Source organism: Acanthisitta chloris, unplaced genomic scaffold (genome assembly GCF_000695815.1).
Source record: "Acanthisitta chloris isolate BGI_N310 unplaced genomic scaffold, ASM69581v1 scaffold13848, whole genome shotgun sequence".
Classification (NCBI taxonomy): domain Eukaryota; kingdom Metazoa; phylum Chordata; class Aves; order Passeriformes; family Acanthisittidae; genus Acanthisitta; species Acanthisitta chloris.
Genome location: NW_008688833.1, coordinates 116,039 through 142,251, shown reverse-complemented (window position 1 = coordinate 142,251; position 26,213 = coordinate 116,039). Strand labels below are relative to the sequence as shown.

The following is a 26,213-nucleotide window of genomic DNA, read 5'->3' as shown; positions in this document are numbered from 1 at the left end:
GCAGGATAATAGACTAAAATCTACTCCTAGCAGTATTTATGCATAGGTTTCTGCAACTGCTTGAGTCAAATTTCCCCAACTGTATACATGTCTATTTTTCCCCTTTCCCTTCCACAAACATAAAAAAAAATCTTTGTTATTTTCCTTGGCTGTTGGTAGCAGCATAGTTGAAAAAGCAAAGAACTCTGAATGCAGCACGCTAGTTGTCTTTCATTTAACATGTAGCATTGAGTATGAAGACACTGAATGCTTTATGAATAATAATTCACTACCAAAATGCACTTTTATAGCCATTAAGTCATAGCTTGCAGCCTCTCCAGACTTAGTTTTTCTTCTTCTGACCTATTGTTAAACTAATGATGATGCAACATTAGCAATATTAACTTGTCTCTCAAAATTCACTGCTCCTTTACTAAGTGTCCCTTTGGAGCAAATGTAAAAGGAGCACTGAAGAGACCTAATGGCAAAGAGATATTTTTGTTCTACAGTGTAATGCTCTGGATTTTTTAGCAAATTACATGTTTTGTCTTGTATAAAAATATAAAGTAATCATCTTAAATTTCTATTGGTATCATCAGAATATAATACAGTGCATTAACAACCTTCAAGAAAATTTAAATTTAAGCAATGTTTCAGTGCTCAGCCCCTTACCAAGAGCTCTAATGATAAGATGGTTACTCAAAGACATGCTTGACAGTAGCATAATGGTTGATAATACATGATTTGCTATTCCTTTTACAAATAGGATGGACAGGTAAAATTTTTTAATTTCTGGAAACACTCTATAAAAATCTTTTCAGTATTTTTGAATGTTAGCATTATGGTCATCTTCCTTATGTGAGTGCTTCCTTTTCCTTCTTTGATGGCATAGGAGATTCCAGATTCATCTTCAGTAAGCATTTTAGGCAAATAACTCAGCTAATGGAACTAGACACTGTCTCTATCTGCTGCAAAGAACATTAGGATTAAGTGAAACCACTGGAAACTATTATTGGCCGTAATTATTTTTAATATAGTCACTGTGAAACCACTGGAAACTATTATTGGCCTTAATTATTTTTAATATAGTCAGAGCAGACATCAGCAAATACAGCTTTAAATATACAAGAGTTTGCATGTTCCCATTTAAAATTAGTGCAACTGGGATAGGAAAACCTGCAAGGATTACAGTGTGAATTCCAGGTCCTTTAGGCCATCAGGCACTAGTTTCACAGTTCATCTCCTGTCATTGTGAAGCTGAGCTGGTTCAGTTGCACTGACTGACATGGGGATTAGCCCTCCTCTTTTTTGCTTTTACCCACTGGTGGCACATAAACCAACAGTGCTGCAACAGCTTATACAGTGACTTACACTTGGCATACATGAACACGGTGTACACGTTCTGTTGGGTCTTTAAATCCATCTGCATGCACTCTGCACTGATGCCATGACAAGACTATAAATGACCTTCTGCAGAGGAATCTCAGATGACACATTCTGTATAACTCTTTTCAGGGCTCTGATCTGTAACACTTCAGTGTTAAGAGTATGCTGGCAAAGAGGAAGACTTTTAAGTGGGTGACTTTTAGAGCAAAACTTACTATCAGTTAGAAACTTGACTCCTACAGCTGAGATTTTGCAGTATTTGAAGAAAGTGATTACTACAATACTTGGAAGCAAATTTTCAAAATGAGTATTTTTTTAATTGTAACTCTTCATTTGTGTGTTAGTCTATATTCCTCCTTGAGAGTAGTTGTATCTTTGCCTATTTGTCTTGCTGTATCTTTGCAGGATTTTGTGTCCTGTGTTGCCAAGAGCATTTTAAATATTTTGTCTCTCCTTTGTAGATAAGCATCACCAAAATAGCAGCAAGAGGCTATTGAATGGACACTGGTGACTGGGTTTTAGTCTCAGCAGTACCTGTTTACTTGTGTGTTAGGGACTTGTGAGTTAAAGTAGATTGTCTGACTCATTGGCTGTTCAAGAAACTGAATTCCTGTGATGGTTTGCCTGCTGATAATCCAACATCCTGGTTAATATTGTATAACTGCAAACCCTGTGTTGTTTATGTACTTTCAAATTAGTCAGAGATCTGTCATCAAGCATGAAAGTAGGCTCAGTGCAGTTGCACAGTCATGCTATACCACAGAATAGATTCTGATTACATGGTGTGGCCCAGCATTTAACTATTCCAAAGGACCATAGAATTCAAATGCAAACAATATTTCACCATGCAAACCTGCCAGTTTCTCTTTTCTGATACGGATGTAAATTTTCTCAGGTTGATGATGGAAAGTACTGAGGAAACCAAAAGAAACCGTTCAATTGGTGTGTGCTTCCACATCTTGAAGATTTTACAGAACTTTCTTGTGCAGGTTTTTTTTATTGGTTTGGAGGGAGGGGGAGGCTCTTTCGTTGTTTGATTGGTTTTATATGCATGGCATGTCTTGCATCAGCGTTTGTCACTTTCGAAAGAATGATGCTCAGGGGTTTCAAAAACCAATCAATGTTGCTTTTGTGCAGTTATTGAGCTTGAAAAGATTCCGGAAGCTCATAAAAACCTTTGGTCTAGAGGGCTGTGCCTTAGTACTGCAGGGCAGGAAAGTGAACTTTGCCAAATCAATTCCAAAAGACAAAACACTGGAAAGTTTCTCCAGACAGACCCAAATCATGTTCATGTAGTTACCACGTGTCTCTGCCTTCTCAGTTAAAAAAAATATTAAAAAATAAAAATAGCATTCCTTTTTCAGATTTTGAATCTTGTTATGGAAAATTTCATACTGCACTTGACCTGTAGGATCAATGAGGGCCATAAGCTCATCCTGGAAAGGTGGCGTACAACCTAGCTGAATTAATGAAGGCCTTGGTCATAAAAATAAGTCAAGCACAAGAATTTTGGTATTTTATATCTTTAACATACATTAGCTAAATAATCAGAAAAGAGCAAAAATGCAAAACATAGATTTGTTCCCTGACATAAAGAATCAACAGTTTTGATTTGATAGATTTATGAGACTATGCAATTCCGCTAAAATCGAATGAAAATTCACATGATCCCTAAGATTTTCTTTTTAAGAGAGCTTAAACATGTGGGTCTTCAGTGGAGTGGAGCTGAAGGAACCTCCTCAGTCTAGTTCCCACAGTTGCACACCAGACAACTCATATATCTCCCTTTATATAATGGACAAGCTGACTGTGTTTTGCATTAAGAGGTGCTGGTCCCTTATGGTCCTGGTTAGAAAGGCACTCAAGATACTGTAAGTCAGCAATCAAAATGATGTTTATTAGAGCTAGCACTGCAAAGAATCTACAGGGATCTTACATCCCTGTATATGTTTGGAACCCTGAGTTGTGCTTTGTCAAACAAGCCTTCAGTAGCAGTGCAGCCTGCATCCATAGATAGTATTTCCCCATTTTTGTCATTCACGTTATTATAGGATTTTCTTGCAAGAAGACAACTGTGTGCATTATTCCTATTGTCAAACAGAAAGGACATTAAAACTTCCTTCTGTGCTGTTAGAGGAAGGTGGTGGAACCAGCAAGCAGGAGCTGCCTGCAGGCTTCTCTGTGACGAGGAGCTGGCTGCATTTTTCCAGCTTCCAAGGGTTACGTGCAGCACAACACAGCCTGGAGATCACACTGCACACACAGCCCCGTGCCACACAGCCTGGTGCCTACTCAGTTTAGCTGCTGCGTGGATCACCAGCTCCTCCACATGCAACTGTCCCAGTCAGGACCATTACACTATTATATAACTATTCAAGCTTAAAGCCACTATTTGCTATTCAGGAAAATTGTTCCATGTTAATTTCATCCTTCTGATGTCAAGAAACCTTCCAGCTTCAGGACTAAATTTATTTTTATGCCTCTTTTCTTCCCATTTGTTATGATATTCTGCTAACCACATTGTCATGCATTTTAAATACTTTGTCTCTCCTTTGCAGATAAACAGGTCATTCATATGCATTCACAACCTGGGTTTTGTGGTCTTTTTTTCACTACAAAAATCAAGATTCTGTGTTTTCCTTTATAAATTTTTGTCTTTATTCTCTTTTCTTTTCTTTGGCCCTTCTTCTCATATCAGTTCTCTCCCAGCTGATGATTCATCAAGGAAACATATTTTAGACAGGGTCCCATCTGTGCTCTGGCCATTGACATTGCCATTTTCTTCAGTAATCTCTGCAGGAATATGTTTACTGATGCATGCAAAAACGACATCTTCCTTTTATGTGGCTTCATCTTATCAGTGCTTGTGGTCTTGCTGTGATTGACTAATACACCCATTACACAACTTCCCTGATGTATATCTAGCTGGCAGGGACTGTGCTGCTTTTCAGTGCAAGCCTTTAACAGTGGAAGCAAAGCAAGACAAGGAAAATTAAAATTATCTTTTTCAATCACTTCTGTATCATAAGTTCCAACCCTAAAGTGGAAGTTCTTATTCTTTGAAGTTTGAGGCCTTGTCCTTTGCATTTTAAATTTCATTCTGTTTCTTGTACTTTACTCACGCAGATTGTCCTTCCTCTGAAATATTGTGTCCATAAAAGGTTTCATTAGTAACAAGGTCACTCATGAAATTGCAACAGCTGTAAAGCTAATACTTGAGAATCTCTCAAATATCCAGTAAAATATTTCCTTTTTCAGTAAAATCAAGTTGAAAACATTAAAAATGCAGTTTTATAGTGATGGTTTTTATAAATGCTGTATTTAATTTTGACATATGCTATATTTCCTATAATTGGAATATTCTGGAATAGCCTACCTTTGGTGAACCTACCTTCCATATTTTACTAGAAGTTTCAAACTTTAACCTTTTGAAACTCAAAACCCTTGGTTAGTGTGTATTTGTAAGTATATTTGAGTAAGCAGTCATAACATTACAGTCATAACATCATAAACCACAACATGGCTTAACTTTATTTGGTTTAATTTTTCTCATTCTTACCTTCTTAGGTGGGATTTTTAATGCAATCTGAAGTCTGTGCCACTACAGAAAAAGTGCTGCAAGAGTTTAAGCTGTCTAGTTTAAAACCAGTTTGGTTTCTTTATGTTTAAATGACACCAGGGTAGATGTTACTCTAAAACAGTATCACCTTTCATTGATTCGTTGTCAGTTTACTAGATAATTCTGTTGGTTGCCATTTCCAGGAATATATAGACATTATGGTTATTAGCAAAGTTTATTTTCTAATCTGTACATGATGCAATTGACTCTCTTATAATTAAAAAAGTCCTGGTCATATTTTTCAGTCTAGAATATTAGTAGGATCTCTATTGGTATCCAGATCCAACCTTGAATTTATGAATCTCTGTTCTTTTTTAATGGTGACTTTCACAGTCTTTTCCCAAATTAATTTTAAGTCCACCAGGATTCTGCCAATATTATTGTCAGTTTCATTTCCATTAAAAATGTCCTTAAGTGCATTATGCCACAGTATCTGCTTTTCTGCTTGTTTTCTAAACTACTTCTCTGTGGGCAAATAGAGCTGTTTAAGATGTTTAAGGTGCTTTTTTTTTTTTTCCCCACAGCTCTGTACATAAAGGTTCTATTTCCATACTGAAACTTTAAAATATACAATAATTACATTAGCACGGTATATAGTAATTTGTTTTTTGATAACTAGAAAGAAAAGTATCAAACCAGCAAATACATGTTACATTGGGTACATATATGCCTTTGTTTTAGAAGCATATATCCAGGACTTAAGAAAACACACAACAAAATGTGCTGAATAGTTAGCCAAATGTTTTTCTGTTTCATAATTATCAATCGATGGCAAATCAATTCACATTTTCCTCACATTGGTGCACTAAAAAAGGTTTACAGAAAATGTGTGATATGCTATATATTAATTACTCTTAGAGATAAGAGCTGTATTTGATAGCAAAAGGGCCATAAAAACCTGAACGAAAACTTACAACCAATCACTTCATGTACACACACATGAAATCACCATGACCCATAGAACTGCTGGAGAAAACTACATAGCTAGCACAGTTACCTCAGGACTGAACAACAGTACAGGGACTAGAGGACCTTCTGGCCTGACAAACCACCTTTTCCAAACTACCTCTCCCTCTGTGTTACTCTGACTGTAGTTCCTTTTCTTGTTTCTTTAAGAAAAATGCATCTCTTCAAAATTGCATTTTGCAAAACGTCTTCAGTAGGGAAGAAAAACATATCCTGAATTATTTCATTTTTATGTCACCTGGAGCCCTCTGATTGTCTGCCTGAGTAACTTATATGTAGGTTTCTTTCCTCAGGAAAAAATCCTTTAGCAGTAGACATAATGTTGCTGTATGCTGCCAAACCTTACATCATATGCTGAGCAGTGTGCTGCTTGTTTCTAATGCTTTGTAGAAAATAAAGCATGTTTGTCAGTAGATTTATGCTTTTTTGAGAAAACACAGGGTAACATGTTATATTGCTTTCACATGGCAAATATATTGCCAAATTGCTCTAAGGCCAGGTTTGAATAGCAAAATTTAAAATACATACACACAGCTGTACACTGAACAACTGTTTCATGGTCTTAGTCATAACAAATGAGAAGTCCGATACTGTAATACACAAATATACACCATCTATCTCATATCATACACAATTATATTAGGCAAGATTTCTTTTTAAAAACGATGTCTTTTAAAATTTAAACTAGTTTAGACAGCATAGACAGCCTACATTATCAGTTGGGATTTTCAGGTATAGCACAGATACGGGAATCATATGGCTTTATCTTTTGAAGATTTCAAATTAGGGTTCTGAGACATCTTTCATAGTTCCATTCAGACCTATTCTTTCACCTCTATAATATTAGATTTCCAGTCATATCTTAAAGCAGTGAAGAACACGCACCATTCTGTTGCTCTAAGTAATTTGGTTCTTGGAAACCACACCACCCCTTTCCTGCCCAGGCACATGACAGTGTCAAGCAGAACCCAATGCAATGATTTAAGATACTTTTCCTTCTGTCACAATAAACTCCGGGCATTATTCCAGTAAATCAAAAATAGAGCTAGTAATGTCAGTGTTGAGATTATATCATTAAACAGTACATGAGCAGGAAGAGAAGAGAGACTACAGATTGCACAAAAACAAGGACCATTAATCACAGAGTCCCTGTCTACTGAAGCATCACAAATGAGAACAGCTGGTCTCCAATAAGTCTACATGATTTTAATTGATGGAAGCTGTTAAGAAAAGCAAGCGTATATACACAGAAAAAGCATACACATGTAAAATTGCAATTTTTTACTTTGAAGTCAATTTCAGTATTTCAGCCTCCTGATTGTAGAGAGTCATTCAAAATAACTTGATTGATACTGATATAAAATAGGTTTTAAACTTATTTTAGTAACATATATGATAAACACAGATTTGTGTGTGTTGCAGCTAGGAGAGGATGAAATACTAACATATCTTTAGTTTACTTCTCTAACAGCTCTGTGAAGTCAAGCTGTTTAGCAAAAGACAAGTTTCAACCTTTCATCTTTGAGCTGGGTCTCAATTTACCTTTTTGAACTCTGAGATTGGAAATAAAAACTACATTTTTGGTTTATATCTTCAGTGTTGGATGAAGGGATGACAGAAACTCTACCCTTCAGTGTTTGGGGTTTTTTAATGTAACTGCTACAAAATCAATGAAATAAATACATCAAAAACTTTCTCTTTCAAGAACATCATCTCCCTCTTCCATCCTCTGTTATTTAGTTTTCTTTCATTGCTGAGAAACTCAGTGGCTCTTACTGTGCTCTGCATTGCCCATCATTGTCACTATGTTTGGTATTACAATCCCATTCTTATTTAACCTTCAAAGAAATTTATGGAGGACAAATGAAGTACTGCAAATAAGAAATAGTGAGTGATTTCACAAGCCAGTAGACAAGAGAAAAATCATGTACATCGTCTTTCCCCTAAAGATGAAAGCAAGAGTCTGTTCGCCAACTCTCTTTCATTAATTTGCTCACTTCACTGATTTTGTGGAAGTTTATATCTCATTTTTGTCTAATGACCTTGAGTCAGCATCAGAAACAAACTGGAGGTCAATGAAAAGTGTGTTGGTTTCTTCAGGAATCTTTTTCTATTTAAGGAAGCGAGTTTCCATGCAATTTCCTTGTCTTTTTTTTTGGGAGGAGTCCAAATCTTCATGTTACACCTGTTAGATCCATGGCATTACTGTTGTGTAATACTAAAGATGGAGAGGATGCCAGTGTCAGATAACTGTCAGTTATCCTGCTCCTACAGGCAAAACATCCCAATGAATTTGCAGTCAAAACCATAAAAGGGACTTGACAAAAGAGGGTGTCTCTTTGCTGTGTGTTTGCCCTAGAGGAAGAAAAGTAATTTTGTGACATCCTAAAGATTAAACAAATTATTAGTAGCACAGGCTACAAATGTTGTCAGCCCTTTGCATACTGGGATTTCAAGAGTGACTTTTAGGTTGTTCTTGAGCTCCAGTAATGCCCAGTAACATGATTCAGTGCTACTGCAGACAGCCTGTGAGTTATCAAGGGTGTGAATTTTATGGGAAGTTATAGTGCAGCTCTCTTTTTCTGTGTGTTATGGCATGTCAAGCTGCCCAGGGTGCCTTCTATGGAGTAGTAAGAAATAAAACAGGGAAAAACCAAAGGACCTGTTGCATGCTGTATACTCTGCCTGTTCTTGTAAAGGGCTCGTAATAACCTTGTAAAGTTTAACCTAAATACATAAATTCAGTCTTTATTCAATGAGATCTCCAGGTTTGCTAACTTAATCAAATGGAATGCATGTAATTTGTTTTTTAACATGCTGTTTCTGATTTATTCTAGGTTCTTTTGAGTTAACTGCTTGTAAATAATTTGTGTTGACACCCATGACAAATGCTCAGATAGTTGCTACACTGTGTTTTATGTGGTTAACATAAACATTTATATCTTTAAAAGTATTTATGGAATGCTGAAAACTATTAATTACAGTTGTGATTTCAAATTCACTTGAAATAGTAAGCTCACAAATCAAGAATGGGCCTAACTTCAGGCTTTTATGGTCATTTCACCTCTCCAGAAGTTTTTCACTGGAAGTTCTAGCTTTTGAAGAAACAGGAACAGCCTACTTTTATTCTCAGTTATTTTAACAGAAAAGAAGGAAAACAAGGAACTGAATATACTATTAACAGTGCTTTACTTTGTACTTTGTATTTTAGTTTTTAACACTTTCAAGGATTAATAATCAGTCCCAGTTTCTAAAAGTCAGGATGCTTTAGAAGGTACCAATAGATCTAAAGAAAATAAAACCCATCTAAAGACAAAACCAGAACATCTTGGTATAGAAATGGGTTTTCAACTGCATTTCTTAAAATTTTACATGTTTTTTTCAGCTTCTTGTATTCCTCTTCCTTATTCTAGTAGGTTGCCTATGTGTAGTATTTCAGGTAAAGGGCACAATGAAAAATGCCCTTTACCTGAATCTTTAACACATTGAAAGCAGCAGTGAGCCACCAGCCAGATGACATGTCTAAATAACTTGCATGAAAATAGCTGCATAAGCTTTTTTGCTTTGTCAAAATAAATAACTGTGTAAGGTATCTATGAGCACTATTTGAGTCTAAACGAAACTATGAACCTAAAATGAAACTATCAAGAAAATGCTTTCTTAACATTTTTTTCCACGTAAAATTTACAGAAATGGATGTGTGTTTGGGTGTGTCTGTTACTTATATGCAGGATGGTCACAAAAAGCTAGAAGAATACATTGCTTAAGATATATTTGTATTGAAATTACAGTTTAGAGATGGAATCCTGATTTGTTGTACCTCAGCATTTGTAGAGAATCTTCCGTCAATGAAATTCTTTAAATCAAGATGTATCTTTTAGTAAATTGCTCTAGTTCAAGTGATAGTTAATTTGAAGAAGTCCTGTGGCCTGTGCTAAACAGAAGAACCCCAAATGTTTATTTTCCTTATATTCCAATCCACAAATTAAATTATTGCTGTTGTACAAGCAGCAATGACTGTAATGAATACTCATATCTAAAGCAGTGTAAAATAAAGACAAATGAAACTGCTCTGTGGACTGGTTGGGTAGGATGAATAATCTGCAATACTAAGCTTGAAAGGGACATTGGCAAGCAGGTGTATAGCACTAGAAAGAAACCCACGGCACTGCTTTGACTCTATGTTTCAGTCCTGTTTCTTTGTAAGGAACATGTGTTGAATTGCCTCATGTAAAGCAATTCATTTTACTATCTCTTTGTTTAAAACATTGATACCTACAGACTACTTCAAGAGGACCAAGCTCAAGTAATGTCTTCAAGTGGTCCTCAGTTTGCAAGGACTGATAGTTCAGTCAGGAAATAGGCACAGCAGCATATGAGCTAAATGATGACTTGTTTCACAGTGTTTAATTGTAAATAGTTTGTGACTGTTATTAATAACCTAGAATTTGTTGCTAGATGTGATTCACTGAGTGGTTATGAACAGAACAGTCACATTCAGCTCTGAATTTGATGGAAAAATAGAATTTAGTTCTAATTATTACACTCCTCATTAGATAGTCTTCATCTACCCTGTCCTGTCATAACCTTTTTTGCAGTGTGTGTTCTGTAGTCTCAAACTAACAAATATTTGAGCAGTCTATATAACACTCAAGTGGAAAAAATCCAGAGACAGAAATGTTCATGCAGTATTTTGGGAATATAATTTACCTTCATATTCCTCTTGTGTCCCTAAATAACAATGGGGTTTATCTGTTGTTATGCTGTCACCAGGATCCAATGCAATGTATGTACAATGTGGTTTTTAGCTCTACTTCACTTTCTTCTTCATAATTAAAACACAAAATAAGACAGACAATTGATTTTATTTCAAAATAAATGGTGACTTTTGATGCTAGCATAAAATATATGTGAAACAGAAGGTTTTTTGGAATTTAAATTAAAACTAAGTCACACTTAAAAAACAGGTGGACCACAAGGATCAGTCTCAAAGGCATGTTTGGTTCATTCACTGTCTGCTAGGATCTGCACATGTATGGCTGCTATAAATTTTTGCAATTATCTTGTGTGATATTTGGAGACTCTAGTTTGAATAGGAGAAAGTTTCATGTTGTGATACATTAGCACCAAGACCCAGCAAGGAAAAAACTATCTAGATGTATTGAACTGCTCTATAAGTCATTTGATTCTTAGTCATGCAGGTTAGTAATTTAAAGCATTTCCTGTGCTCGTGTTAGCCCTAGAGATTGTTCACACAGTTCAAGTTAAAATAAAAGTTTAACAGTGGAATTCCTAATAATGGAGTTCATCTTGGATTTCTGCCTTCCTAGGACTTCCTGGTATATAACATTCCATGTTGCAGGGGAAATACTGTTATTACTATGCACTGACACAGCTCACATCTGTCTGGGGAACTGCACAACCATCTGCCACGAGCACATCACGTGATGTGGATGGCAGACTGTATGAATTGCTGCTACTCTACATGTCTTTTACATGTCTTACAGAGCTGATGAGCTCCATATTTTTCTATAGTCCAGGGAGAAGATTAAATACCTCCAGAGGCCAAAGAGCTCATGATTTACATCCTTTGCTTGATCTGCTGGAAACAACTCATTTTCTTCATTGTCTATAGCTTTAAGCTGTAATTTGTTTAGGCACTTTAGGTCAGCTGCAAATTACTTTGCCCGAATGTCTATCTAAATCTTCATGTGTGCATTTCATGACATATGGCAATAGTCTCAGCTCCAGCATTCCCTTCAGAACCAACACTAAAGCAGCTCTACACTTTCAGAGAATATTGTCTGGCCAGAAGCTACCTCAGAAAGGCCAGTCTACTTTCAACCACTGGAGGAAGGACACTAGATGTGTCTGGTCTTCTTTGTTTTTTATTACTTTTGTTCAAAAATACCAAAAGATGAAGGGAGTATGAGGGAAGAAAATTAATTGGGTGGAAATAGTTTGTGCTTGTGAGGGAGGGAGGAGGGGACTGATGCAAAGTCATGAGGCACCCTCAGCAGCTGTAGTTTTCTTTGTTGGGGAGAAGAAATCCTGGAGAAGTCAGAAAGGAAGGGAAGGGCTCATACAGTGGTTTTCCTCTATTGTGAATATTCATTGAAGGCTACACCAGCCACAGATTCCTCTCAAAAAAGAGCTGTTTTGAAAGTGTTAATGCTCCTTCATGTTTCATTTCCTTTTTTCCTGTAAATTTGTGAGATTTCCATATTTTCTGAAAATGTGGACTGTGCAGTTTACTTTGGTAGGATTCTGAGAGGGAGTTCAAGCTGATGATTGTTTCCTGTAGGAACTTACACAAACTGAATTCTGCTGCCAGTCAGTGCTGGCCATAAGGACTACACATGTTCTATGCTTGTCCATATTTAAGATTAGTGGTAGTTTGGATGTCAAGGAATGATCAGTTAAATAATTAAAGTGGAAAAAGTGTTTATGATTTTGACAAAAATGCAATTTATTCTTCTCTTGTTAGCAGCTCTCCCCACTCTCCACAAGTGATAGTGTTCCAGGAAAATTTTTCATACTAAAATTAGAAAATCAAAAATAACAAAGTAGAGGCAAAAAGAAGTGTTCTCAAATTTATCTTTTATTTTTCAAATAGAAATACAATTAATGTAATAAAGGTGATTTTAAGTCATCTGAAAGTTTTTACTAGTAATTTAGAGAATGTAGAGGTCTGAATTTTTTAACATTTTAGTATTTCACTAATGTGCAGTGAGATTTTTTGGACACAGTTGTTAGACTGTAGAGTGCTGTATATTTCTGAAAAATACACCTTTTCAAGATTTGCTAGTCAGAATATATTCCTTTCTAAAATGAGATCCAGTTTTTTGACAATGCCTCTTTCAGTTCCTCCATTCTCTCTTATATTGCTTGCGTAATTTTAGAAATGTTTTCAGGACTTTAGTAAAAGAGCTTTTCTTAATAAATTCTGATTTAGATGTTTTATTTATCATCTTTTTTTTTAAATTGCATTCTATATCCTGTTTTGTGCTTTCAATACATTGGAAGAGTGATTAAATGTTCCAGACCATTTTGGCAGAATAAAAACACCTTTTTTGGTATCAGTTCGTGTTTTACACTATTTCTTATAATGAGCAATCAGATTCATGTTGTGGTTTGCTGCTAAGAATGTATAATATCCTCATTTCTGGCTGACTTTCTGCTAAGTGATTAACATTGAGCAAATTCTCAAGTCTCCATTTAATTGGGTTCCATGTTACCTCAATCAGACTGACAATCTGATCAAATTTTGACAGAAGCACCTCTCTGGCACAAATCACTACAACCCTTACCTTCTTAAGAAGAAAAATAGCCTTTCTTTCTTTCTGGCTTACTGACTTGTTTTTGTAAAGGCATCTAAAGGACATCTTAATTTGCTTGTGGGATATATGACTTATAGAGGGATATGTTTCATCCACAATGAAAACTACAGTATGAGACTTCATTTTTTCTCTTGAAGAAATCATTAGGTAATTTTAGTACTTACTGAAATGGAAGATGTTCATAAAAAATCTGAGTCTTTCTTCAAGGTTTCCAAGCCTCAAAGTCAAGTAAATATTTTCTGTGAAAGTGAAAAGTCAATAATATATAAAGCAGTTTGCATCTAATTTACATAATGTAGAATAAAAGTACTTCAGAGAAGTGCGGTTTTCTCAGAATATGAAAATCATATGGCTTTGTTTGGTGAAGCCTGGAAATGTACTGTATTAAAATGCCTAGTAATCCCTGTGCTGTAATAGGTCTGTTACATGTCTGGATTGTCTTTAAGGGAATATCATTTTCTTATAAGCTCACATATTGTAAAAGGTAGTATTTCATAATGTCTAATAACAGTCTGGGTAAATAATCAAGACTCATAAGGTAGTTTCCTTAGTGAAGGAAAGAACATGCAGAATACTTTCTTATCTAGCTGTCCCATAAATTTGTCAGAACAAAATTCAATTATTTAAGAGGAAATAGCTGAGCTTAAGAAAACAGGAAAATTTTTGGTTGTTTTCTTCATTCTTTAGCAATATCTAAGTCTCTTTTGATCCTTCGTACTATATATCCAGACTTAGTAGGGACTGGTGTCTGGGATTTCAAATAGGCCAGCAGGAAATTTAGTAACTTATGGCCAGTAGTTAATACTTTAGTCTGATTTTTCTCTTACTGTAGGACTTTGCTCTTGAAGCATTATGTTCTTGAAATTTTAAACCCAAGGCAGGCAGACAGAGGACATGCAATAGCCAGGAATTTAGATGTCCTCTTTGTTGTTGTTGTGGCAGACATGCTAGACATTATAAACTAGAAGCAAATTTCAAAACAATAGCCAGGAATTTAGATGTCCTCTTAGTCTGTTGTTGTTGTGGCAGTACATGCTAGACATCATAAACTAGAAGCACATTTCAAAGAGGAGAAAAAGCAGCCCAAAGCAGCCTCATATGGTGTCTGAGGGGATTTTGAAACTTTGCTCATAATCAAGGTATTGGATTCAGTCTTACATATTGCAGACCAAGTTTTCTGCAGTGCCCCATCCTGTCTTGTGAATGGATTTATCAGAGGACTGTAAAATGATACGGTCCTGGGTGGACTTGAACCTGCTTAGTCTGATGACACAACTGCAAGAATTTGGAGTAGCAGCATTTAAGTCAACTAGGGTTCACTTTGTAACTCATGAGGTTTTTGTCAGTCACTGGACTTTCAACACTTTCAAAGTCAAAAATGTTTTCTCTTCCTGTAATTTAACAAGTGCAGATTGAACATTAATGTGAAGTGATTAAGAGGGTTTATCGGTCAGGGAAGGATTTTTATGGGCTGGGACCTGAGAAGCTTGGAGTGCAATAAAAAAATAGAGCTAATACAGAAAAGCAAGAAAATAAAAATAAAAGAGAAAAAGAACTAAGTATTAATTCTTCTGGAAGTGTAGGAAATGGTGCACCTAAAGAGAAAGCAAAAGAAATTGGTTCTTCAGTTTAAGAAGGATCAAGAAAGATGTGAAAAACAATTTCCCATTTGTTGGGAACTACAAAGCTGAAAAGGGCACCTGTTATGAGCAGAACAATAAAGCTAATAGATTTAACTCCAGCAAGGAATATGTAGGTGGCATATACCTTCTGCAGTTGTTTTTGCTGGATATTTGTTGGTCTGACGTCACCCACAATATAAGTACTATGTTGCTGCTTGAAGGCATTTTCATTTATGCATACTAAACTGTAATTCCCATTCTCACAGCAATTCTGTTGAAAATTTGATTCTCTTTCCACTAAAGGCATTGGAATTATTGCCAAAATTAGATAACTAATGGTAAAATTTAGCCCTGTACTGGTGGATTGAACACAGCCTATATCACACTTAAGTCTCACTTGACTCAACAAAAGATTTCTGTGAAGGGTAAACTTTATTCTGGATTCATGATTCTGGAATCATTTTCCCCATAAATTAGGATGTGAAGTATCCATATTTCAACTGTGTTCAATCCAGTGTGATGCATAAGGCAAAAAAAAAAAAAGTTTTTTCTCACATGCATGAATTTAGCATTAAATGTTCTGACACATGTTTAGGTACTTGGAAAACTGCAGAACTATCCAAATACTGTGTAGAATCTGTTTGGAACCTTTTTGCTTGTTAAGAGTACTTTACAGGGAGCAAGTAAAGAAACTATGTGAATTTTGCATAAATATTGAACAATTCATTTCATTCAAAGGGTGGTAAATGTTCTACTGGGAGGACTTGACTTGACTAAGAGAGCCAAATTGCTGAAAGATTGCCAACACCCCTCTCACTCCTTTATAATGCATTCAGAAAGATTGCTATACCATAAGAATAAAAATTTAAAATATGCATGGGTTTAAATACTGTTGGTACTTTTGTGATGGTGGAAGGTGTTAGGGATAAAAAAAAATTGAGTTTGTATATAAGAGCTAGAAACAGCCTGCTCATGGAACTGAATGATAAATTTAATAACCTATGGCAAACCAAGCAAAACACCTGCTTTTGGTCAAAATTCATGAGTCTGTGCCATAGGATTGGATTACGTTTCAGTCTCTGTAGGTAGCATGCATTCAATTATATTTTAGTAGCAAATGGTTTTAGTGTCTCATATAGATTTAGTTTTGCTTGAATGAGTGTAATATCTATATAATAACTATAATGTGAAAGAAACCTGGGTCTACTCATTCATCATCTGTGAAAACTTTTATATATTATCATGAGAAGTTGTCACGACATCTTTCCAACATAATACAGCTCTGGTTCATCACCTTGTAAGAACAGTAGGAGTGTAGGATTCTGTATGTCTATGGTAATTTAGTTTTGATAAATTCTTTTATCTAGGGCCCTACTCTCCCAGATGGCAAATAAATTAATGTTTTCTTGTGTGAATTATGGTGTTACACTGCTGTTGTACAAAACATGAATCCCACTGATGTCCACTAACTTCTGTTTGTTCAACTGGAAAAAATTGCTTATTCTACAAAAGGAATAAGAAAGCCTCATTTGAGAGCCTAGGATACTATCAAAGTGCAATTTATATACTCATGGTGATAGATAGTCTTAGTCCAGTGCTCAAGTGATAATGTCTCTGTGTTCCTGCCCTTAATATAGGCAGGCAGTATGGCCCTGGTTTGTCTCATGTTCTCTTTTATGATTTTTTTCTGAAGACGACCCCCAAAACCTGCACATTCTTCAGAATGCAGCACCTGATGGTCAGGCTTTTCTCAAGTTATAAAATGGAAAGAAGTTAAAAATACTGTTGATGTGATATACAGTCACTTTTCTTTGTTGTTGTTTTTTTTCCCTTTCCAGGATTACTTACTGCCACCTGCCTTTCCAGAGTAAATGGCTTTATGTTGGAACAGAGAGGGGAAATACACACATTGTAAATATCGAGTCCTTCATTCTTTCTGGATATGTTATCATGTGGAACAAGGCAATAGAACTGTAAGTACAGATTGTTTTGCATTTGTGTCTGTGGTCATTTTCATAGCACCCTTAAGATTAATTTTTAAGAATTGTTTTGGCAAATGTTGACAAATCTTTTGATGACCTTTTATTTCAATGAATGCATTCGCAGTATTAACTGGGTTTTTTTACAGGACATTAGGAATTTATATTTATGATGAAGACCATGTAATTATATGTGAAAGAAAAAGTTATTTGGCAATCTGTTCAACTATGAAGTTCCATGAAATATAGATAATCATTAATCTCCAAAATTCAGATTTCGCTGTCTTTATGAAGGTGGCTTGATCACCACCTCCTCCATCCTATGAAGAGAATAATGGAGTTTATTGGCCCTAAATCTCTAGAGAGCTTTTCTTCACTGAACTGTGGAATCATTTAGATGGGAAGGGACTGGAGCCCCCTGCTCCCTAGGCCAAGCCTCCTGCTCAAGACAGGGCTAATTTCAAAGTTAAATGAGACCCCTCAAAACCTGAAAGGTAATGAGTGCCTATTAAATGATAATTCTCTGACAGCCTAAGCCAGGTCCCTCTGTTATGGGTATGAAATAGAGGGAGACATCAAAACCTGACTGGGATAAATCTATGCTTCCTGCAAGTAAAAGCTTCAACAGAAATGAATGAACTTTTCTCTGCTGTTTCATCTGTGAAGTTGCAGCAAGAGGAACTGCTGTGGGAAAGCTCATAGTACTTCACGCAGCTTCTGAGACATCTGTTCCATGTTGTGAGGCACCTGTAACCTCTGCTAGTAAACTGAAATTCACCAATCTCAGTGAACTAAGAGAACAGAATCTAAGAATAGAGTTACAAGCCTACAGTGGTGGATCTAATTCTCTGTCCCAAGCAGAGATCATGTTAATAGCAACCCTTTCTCCACAATCCTCCTTTTCCCTTTTCTTTCCCTGCTATTATTACTGACTAATCAATCTGTCCCTCAGGTTGACAAAACTGATCCCTCATTTTCTTTCCTCCTCTCTGCCCCGACCTAACTTCATAGGCACAGTTATAAAAATCTAATTTTGCCTTCAAAGAGGATAAAAACAAGGATTCAAATGGTAATCAGGATTCAATCTGCTGGTAAATCTTATGTCCTGTTTGTTCTGCCCTTGTAAGACTTTGCTCAGCTCTGCTTAGTAGTCTTGGCTGAAAAAAAACCTGCTGGAAAACACAGTTTAATCTAAACCAGAGTATGTTCATTTTGATGAGATCTTTAGGCGAGAAATATCTTAATTATTTTCTTCTTCTCACTTTGTTTTGGTGATGTTGATGTATTAGAGGGGGTTTCAATCCTGTATTTGAAAATGTGTGTGTATATAAATATATGTATATACATACACTTCATTGAGTAGATAATGCTTTTAAGATTTTGAAAACAACATGTTTTCATTTTTTGTGCATTTACAATTTTCTTTCCTCCAGAAATTAGGATGTTTCTGTTCTGTACAGAAATAAATCTGAAAGCTTTTTATGGACTGGAAGCCTTCCACCAAGTTTCATTTCCTTATTCTTTCAAAATTCTTTTGGATAGATCTTTTTTAATTTTTTAATGGCCACAACAAACCTTTTCCACACTAACAAAATAGAAAAATGCCTTTCTTCAATGAAAAGTATGTGGGAAATAACAGGCTTCAGTACTGAGTTGTTGACATAGGCTAGATACTCTGCAATAAGCTACCTCTCTAAGCCCTTAAGGAAGCAAACAGCATCTCCTAACTATCTTCTTTGCATTGCCAATGCAGGAACATACCTAGATTTTCCAAAATTTTCCTCCATAAGTTGTGATAGGTAATGACAACATAATACAGATTGGCCTTGACACCTCAAGTACTTGGAGGTGTTGCATGATTCCAAAATAGGTGGTTCTTCTAAAAATCTAGTTTGCCATGTACTATTTTGGTGACAGTTGAGCACAGGTATTCATTCATTACTGCTTCTAGTTCTACCAGTCTGACAAGTAGAACTTGATCCCTGTAGATGGTGTGCTTGTCTAAAAAGGCTGTATCCTCTCCATTCGATCGCATCGTGTACTTCTTGATAGGGAGTGGAGGAAGTTGTCCTTGCATATATTACACAGGTATATAGATCCTGTATGTCTCCAGATAAATTTCTCTGTGTTAGAGTAAGAGGCTGCTGGGCATAATGGTGATGTTTCCCACAGCAGCCACCTTGTACAGAGGCTATAGCACTGCTGAAGTTGATACTGGGTGACTTTTCCCAGTAAAGTAATTTGAACTCTCTCTGGTAATAAACTATGATGTCTCTTCCAGTACTGTTGCTTTCCTGCAGGTGAAATGGAACTCAGATTAGCATTTAAAGTGAATGTTATTAGCTTCAAGTCTGCTCCATGAGAATGAGCTTATGACAGTAGACTCTTCTTTAGAATATTATGAGAACAATTTTTCAGAGAAAAATTTTATTTTGGGCCATAGTTATGTTCTGTCTTGATTATATTTTTTCATCTTCACATTACTTTCACACAATTTTCACATCATTTTCACATTTTAGTTTTATAGAATCATACAATAATTCCTGTTGTAAGTCTCCTGTGGAATTTTTTAGACCAACTTTCTGCTCACAGTAAGATCACCTAAAAGACCAGATCATTCAGGGCTATATAAATTCATAGAGCAAGTTGATGTTCCATACTTTCAAAGATGAAAGAAAATAGGAAAACATGTATGTAAAACTTCAGGAAAATCCTCAGCCTTGCCACAAGCTATATAAGAGGCAATAGTGCTCATAACATTGTTTTGAATTCTGAGATAGATTATATGATTTCAGAGTCTGAGATTAGTTTGGAGGTGTTATTGCTCTCTATAAAGCTTGGAAGGAAAGGGTCTACCTTTTGTGCAAGCATATTTGTGTCAAACTTATTGGCAAGAAAAGACCAGTAGAAGTCATTGCTCTGGTGCTATATTCAAGTTCTCAGTTTAGATGGAGGGTTTATAAATAGAATTTTGCGTGTGTCAGGTTTGTGTGTCATCTGCACAAACAAGCCTGATGGAGTTCATCTCTCTTCATGCAACTCTCATCCAGTTTCTAAAATTACAAAGTCTACCAAGGTTACTTGTCTTTCTTTCAAAACACCTCATTTCTTTTTTTCACTGACTTGTACCTACTTCTAATGAAATCTCCATGGATTTTCATAAAGTGGATTTCACTCAGGTGTCATTAAGATTTCAAGGCTTTACAGTGAAAACTGATAGGAGATTGAACTGGTTAATTTTTTAAAAAACTGAAAAGCTTCCACTTCAGAAAGTTAAACTATGTATTACCATACCTAAGCCACTGCAAAGCCAAATTACAGCACATTTTGTAAGAGTACAAAATAAACCAGCTGAAATTTCAGTGCTCTTAATTTTTCAGAACCTGGTTGAGGAGAGCCTTTATATACATTGGTAACACTATGGGCAAGGTAACCTGAAGAGGTCAGAATACCTGTGCTGTCATTTCCACCTTTGGAAAACACCTATAAGTTGCATCTTGACTTCCATCATGGACTGAGTTAGTTCCTTTAAGGTCATGGTGACATTGGAATCTGTTAATTGACTTACCAAGGTTTCAACCTCACAAGGAATTTTGTCACACTTCTTAAAATTAATTCATTCCAGAGAATTCTCAGAAAAAAACCCAAGTATTGGGAGTCAGTGAGGTCCATCAAATGACTGCAAGAAATTTTTGTAGCAGTAATTCTGTTGCAGTGAAAGACTGAACTAAAAGGCTTGGTAGTTTGAAGACTTCAAGGAGAAATAGGCTTAGACATAACATTTTTAGACTTTGCATATGATGCAAGAAATCTTATCACTTTGTCCTGCGTGGCTACTTTAACTTAGAAAGTTGGCTTTTGGTGTTTTTTTTCCTGTTACTGTTTGTGATTTTGTTGCCTACTTTTATATCAAAATATATTGAAAGGTCTGTATTTTTTGAGTGGTGGTGCTTTTCCCACTATAACCATTTCAGAAGCATCTAGTCAAAAGATGTCAAAAAGGTGATTGCAATACCTATTTTATCACAGGGATTATTATCTTCTCATGCAAGAGAGATCATCCAGTTTTCTTAAGCAGTATCTAATGTTAGTGAGAAATTAAGGCCTGAATAATGCAAAGGAAACATTAGATTTGGTTTTGAGATTATTTTCAGTATTGAGTCATATCCAATTCTAGAAGTTACAGAAAAGAAATTCTATATTAAGTCATGTACACAGTCTATGTCTCAGTGGACCTGGCCTTGTCCAGAGCTGAGAAAGAACACAAGCAGATCGGTACCATTTCTTGTCTCAGTCATTTCTGTCATCTCATGCATTATCACTACTTCAGACCACACTGAAGCATCTTTGCAGCTAAGAATGAATAACTCAAAGCTTTTTCACTTGTCATTTCTCTGTCATGTAGCAGAGCTAGTCCTTTGCCAGAGATGTTTGAGGCTTGTGATACCATTTGGTTTTCTACTCTCTAATAAGCAAACAGTTTCTCTCTTTTCCCTCAAATGTTTGGAAACAGGTCTGGAAGAGAAAAATAGTCAATGAGCCCAGCATGCCTCCATTTACTCCAACTACAATGAGATTGATTTTCTCAGCCTGCAGAAGCATACATTTTGGAAGCTCATTTGGTGTTAGAAAAGGATAGGAAGGTCTTGATACGAGTCCACTGAACTCCAAAAATGAAAAATCTGCATTGTGATGTGGAGAATCCAAGAACTGAGCAAATTGAAACTCAGTTATCACAGAGCTATAACTTGGTATTTCCTTTCTTAGCCCTGTCTTTGTCCATTCCTATTTGCTAGAGTGGTGATTCAGGGCCAGCCATGAGCGAAAGCAGCACACAGAAGGAGAGTTAACAGTCTGGAAGCATCTGCTAACTCCCTCTGTGTGCAGACTCAAATGGATATAGTTCTTAATATAAAGAAAGCACAGGTTGCAGGCTGTCCTTCTTCTGGGCATTTTAGAAATTGTGTCTAAGACTCAGAGTTGCTTCTTGAGATTTAACTGATTCTTACTCCAATTCCCAGCTTTTGACCCATAGCATGTGAATGATGCATCTAACTTATTCATTCTTTTAAATTTCTCCTTGGCTCTGTCAATGAAAAGAAGGTCTTAAATTCCCTGGTGCACTCCAACTTTACGGAAAGCAGAACTGTAGAAGATGTCTGACTACTAGCACTACAGAAATATCTGTTTATGCACATGTATTTCTCAGCACTGTTGCATTCAGTCAACTTCAACTGCAGAACAATGGAAGACTAATATAGATGTTTTCTCTTTTTTTTACCCCCTTTCCTAACTCCTTCTATCACTTTTTGACACCATTTTCATTCTTCTCAGAAATCATTACAGTACTTCTGTAATTGTGCAGGCTATTTTTTTCAAAAGGAAAATTATTTTGATTTGATTCTATTTTGTAATAGATTACTCTTACCTGCTTTAAAGATTGTCTTGGTATTTGAAGTTCTTACAACAGTATGTAAGTCATTTGATTTCTTAGAGTGCATAAAACATCCCAGCATGACTGAGGAATATATTATCTATGTATTTGCCACATTGTGCTGGGTCCAGATTATAACATTGCTGAAGACTTCTTTTTGAGCTTTCTAATTTTAGAATAAAATAATTGAACAAAATCTTCCATTGTTACAAGTTTTTTTGAGACTGTTTTATGGTAAATGGTTTCTTAATTTCAGTCCTGTTCTTCCAAGCAAGAGTCAAGTCTTATGGCATATCTGTCCACTCTCATCTCCCAAAATGAACATGCACCAAATAAATTAATACCTGCTGCTGCCAGGAGCAACCTCTGATGATGTGCAAAACAGCTCAAAGTATCAATAGCTTCTTAACAAGCTTCTAGTTCTGTACAGATGTCAGGGAACCTTTTGTTCCATTTTTCAATTCTGCAGCCTGTTTTTCTGGGCTTAAAGGTCAACGAAGGCTATGAAATATTGCAAACTTTTGTATCATTAGCTCGTACTTACTTCTTGCTCAGTTGAAGGTAGCTTTCATTTCCTGGAATTTTTTACTGCTAATAATTGCTGATATTTTTTGGACTTGACTTTTTTTTTTCCATTCTTCTCTGCATGGACTTGGCTTTGTGATTTATCCTTTTTGTTTCTTTTCAGAGCTTTTATTTTCTCAATCATTCTCAGCTGTAGCCCAGCTACCACTTGGGAATGAAAAATTTGCTCAACTATTTCACATATGCCTTAATTTCACCTGCTGATTCTTCTTTATTTTCCCCTTTCTCAAGGGATAGGAGCTAGTTATTTTTTGTGCCATCTTGTAGGAATGCCTATACAGAAGCATCTCTGGTATCAGCAGTAATATGCTTTATTCATGATAGCTTCAAATGTGGTTGGTCTTCTAGCACCTCTTCATCCTTTCTAGGAGCAGTTGGATCTCTGCTTTTGCACTTGATACAATTCTACAGTGTGTTTTTCTTTGTAGGTTGTGCCACAATGGCAGTGTACAAGTCTCCAGTCTCCTTGACAACTCTACTGTAATAGCAATGAGGGGAAACAGAACATTTTATGTGTACTAAAACTACTCGAGGCAAAATGGGTTTTGTGTGTAGACATTTCCACCTGCAGTATAATTTACTGTCTGAAAGTAGTAATTACTGGATCTGTAGCTCTGATATTGTTTCATGAGTTCTGTAAACTAATATTATTGATATAATAAACTAAATAACTGCTTCATTTAATCCTGCTTGTAGTATAGTCATGATGTCTATCTACCCTTAGGACAAATAGACTGCAGAGCCTTATGCCTGGCACTCCTCTTACAAGTAACACTTCTCTGGAGCTCCAAAAATATTGTGATTTTTTTCTATTTATACATACCTTTCATGAGAAGAAAAGAAGATGCAAGAAGTAAGGCACTGATCTGCCTTTGGCAGACTATTCCTGGATTTAGTGTGGCACAAAGGACTAGGTTTGGGTTACTAGACACAGTCCTGTACTAGAAAGGAGATAACATCACTTCAGGAGAAGCAAGCCAGAGAAGATTTATCATGTAATTTCTTCTGTATCCAGCCATAGGGCAGGTTCAGTACAGCAAACAAAAGACCACGTAGAATGGACAAAGTTGCAATGTTTTCATGCACAATTTTCCTCCTTGCTTGCTCTGAACTGGTGTTATTTTATATCAGTATATCCTCTCACAAACATCTCTCCCAAAACCAAACACCAAACTCCGTGCTGTATCTTGTGAATACTTCTTGTTGTTTAGTCCAAAGAGGAATACGTTTTGATACAAATGCTTTACTTACCAGGTGTAAAAAAATCCATGTTTCTTGGAGCCCTGGTAAGGCAGTGCAGGAGGACTGCCAGGGAACAGGTTCTACAATTCCAAAAAGCTTCAGGAACATCTGTTGTCATCTGTGTGTGATCTTATCTGTGGTGGCACATGTGAAATTAGTTTTAGTATATACAGCTATTTGAAAAACATCCTTTCTCACTTCCTGACAGAGTTAATGTTATGACTGCCAGATTCGCTAGACTCTCTACTTCCTCTTACCTCTGTATAAACAGAGTTGGCATCTGTTAAGCAATCAAGGAATTTGTGGTGGGTGGACCCTGGCTGGTTGTGAGACCCCCACCCAACTGCTGTCTCACTTCCCATCCTTAACAGGACAGGGAAAGAAAATAAGACAAGTTCATGAGTCAAGGTAAAGACAGGAAGATCACTTACCAGTTACTGTCAATGGACAAACCAGACTTGGAAAACAAGTTATTTTATTGCCAGTAAAACAGAGTAGAATGGTGAGAAACAAAGACAAAAACTAAACCACCTTCCCTCTGGCCCTCATTTTTTTCTAGGCTCAACTTCCCTGCTTAATTCCAAACTCCTCTACCTCCTCCCACCTGAGCAGTGCAGGGAGATGGGGAATGGTGTATTGTGGTAGATCCATTACAGCTCCTCCCTGCTACTCCTCCCTCCTCACACTTTTCCCCTGCTCCATCATGGGTCCTTCCACAGGCTGCAGTCCTTCAGATAAACCTGCTCCAGTGTGAGCTCTCCACAAGCTGTAGTTTTGTCAAGAAATATCCATCGGCTCCAGTGTGGGTCTTCTACAGGCTGCAGGGGAATCTCTGCCCTGGCACATGGAGCACCTCCTCCCCTCCTCTGCTGTCCTTCCTGCTCACAGGGCTGTGTCTCACACTGATTTACTCACTGCCTGTGCAGCATTTTTGCCCTTTCTTAGATTTGTTTTTCCTGAGGCACTACCATCCTGGCCAAGAGGCTCAGTTGCATCCTGTGCTGGGTCTGTTGGAGCTGAATGGAGCTGGCTGTGTCCAGAACAGAGCAGCCCTGACCTCTCCTCATAGGGACCACCCCTGCAGCTCCCTGCTGCCAACACTTTGACACCTACATTCAATATTTGACAGGAAAGAGCTAACGAGAGTGGAACCAAAGACTAATGGTGTATGTGTGAAAGCTAAACAATGGTTCATTGAGTCTTTTGACAGAGTGACATACCTGACAGACTTCAATTCAATAGAAGTGTAAGAAAAAGGAAGAAGCCACATCAGGTCAGGTATAATACAAAACAATTAAATTATTAAAATACCAAAAAGTAAGATAATATAAATACTAAGAGAATACTTATATTAAATGTAGGGGAAGGAGAATGAGGAAAAATAAAACCTTGCACATTTAGTGCACAAAATAAAATCTTGTACATTTAGTGCACAGACTACTGTGTATGGTATCAACTTTACTGATAATGTATGTGAAGCTCTTATTCAACAAAACTAAAGAAATATCTAGGAACATACTGAAAGAGATAATACTCCTAAAAGAAACAAAATGTGGCTAATGTACTGAACAGCAAAAAGAAACCCCAACAAATAAATGCCACAACATTATTACAGTGTAATAAATCCCAGGATCCTCCAACTATCATTTACAATAGATTCATGAGGGAAATGGGGAAGGTAGGAAAATGTATTGTATTAGTGAAGGTTAACCTTTTTAGCTGAGATTTTAGCATGGAAATCTGAGGCTACACCCCTGCAAGAATACACCAAGGGACATGTGCTCTGATCCCAGAACCTAGATGAGAGAAGGTTTTCTGCAGGCATTCAATGTGAACTGGTGCTTGTCTTCTTGCTATGTATAACTGCCAGGGCCTAAACGTCCGGTCAGAAAAGATGACAGTAGAAAAATTTCATCTGTCATCATATCCATCCAGAAAGGATATTGAGGTGCTGGAATGGGTCCAGAGAAGAGCAATGAGGCTGGTGAAGGGACTGGAGCACAAGTGCTATGAGGAGAGGCTGAGGGAGCTGGGGTTGTTTAGCCTGGAGAAGAGGAGGCT

At 36.6% G+C, this 26,213-nt stretch overlaps 1 protein-coding gene across 1 annotated transcript in view; it reads left to right on the top strand.

Moving 5' to 3' along the window:
- STXBP5L (syntaxin binding protein 5-like) overlaps nucleotides 1-26,213 on the top strand; it is a gene marked incomplete at its 5' end in the record, with an annotated part of 122,650 nt that overhangs the window by 5,464 nt on the left and 90,973 nt on the right. The window contains one exon of the mRNA XM_009081193.1: nucleotides 16,751-16,885. Coding sequence (XP_009079441.1) covers nucleotides 16,751-16,885 — 135 coding nt within the window. The remainder of the gene's footprint in view (nucleotides 1-16,750; nucleotides 16,886-26,213) is intronic.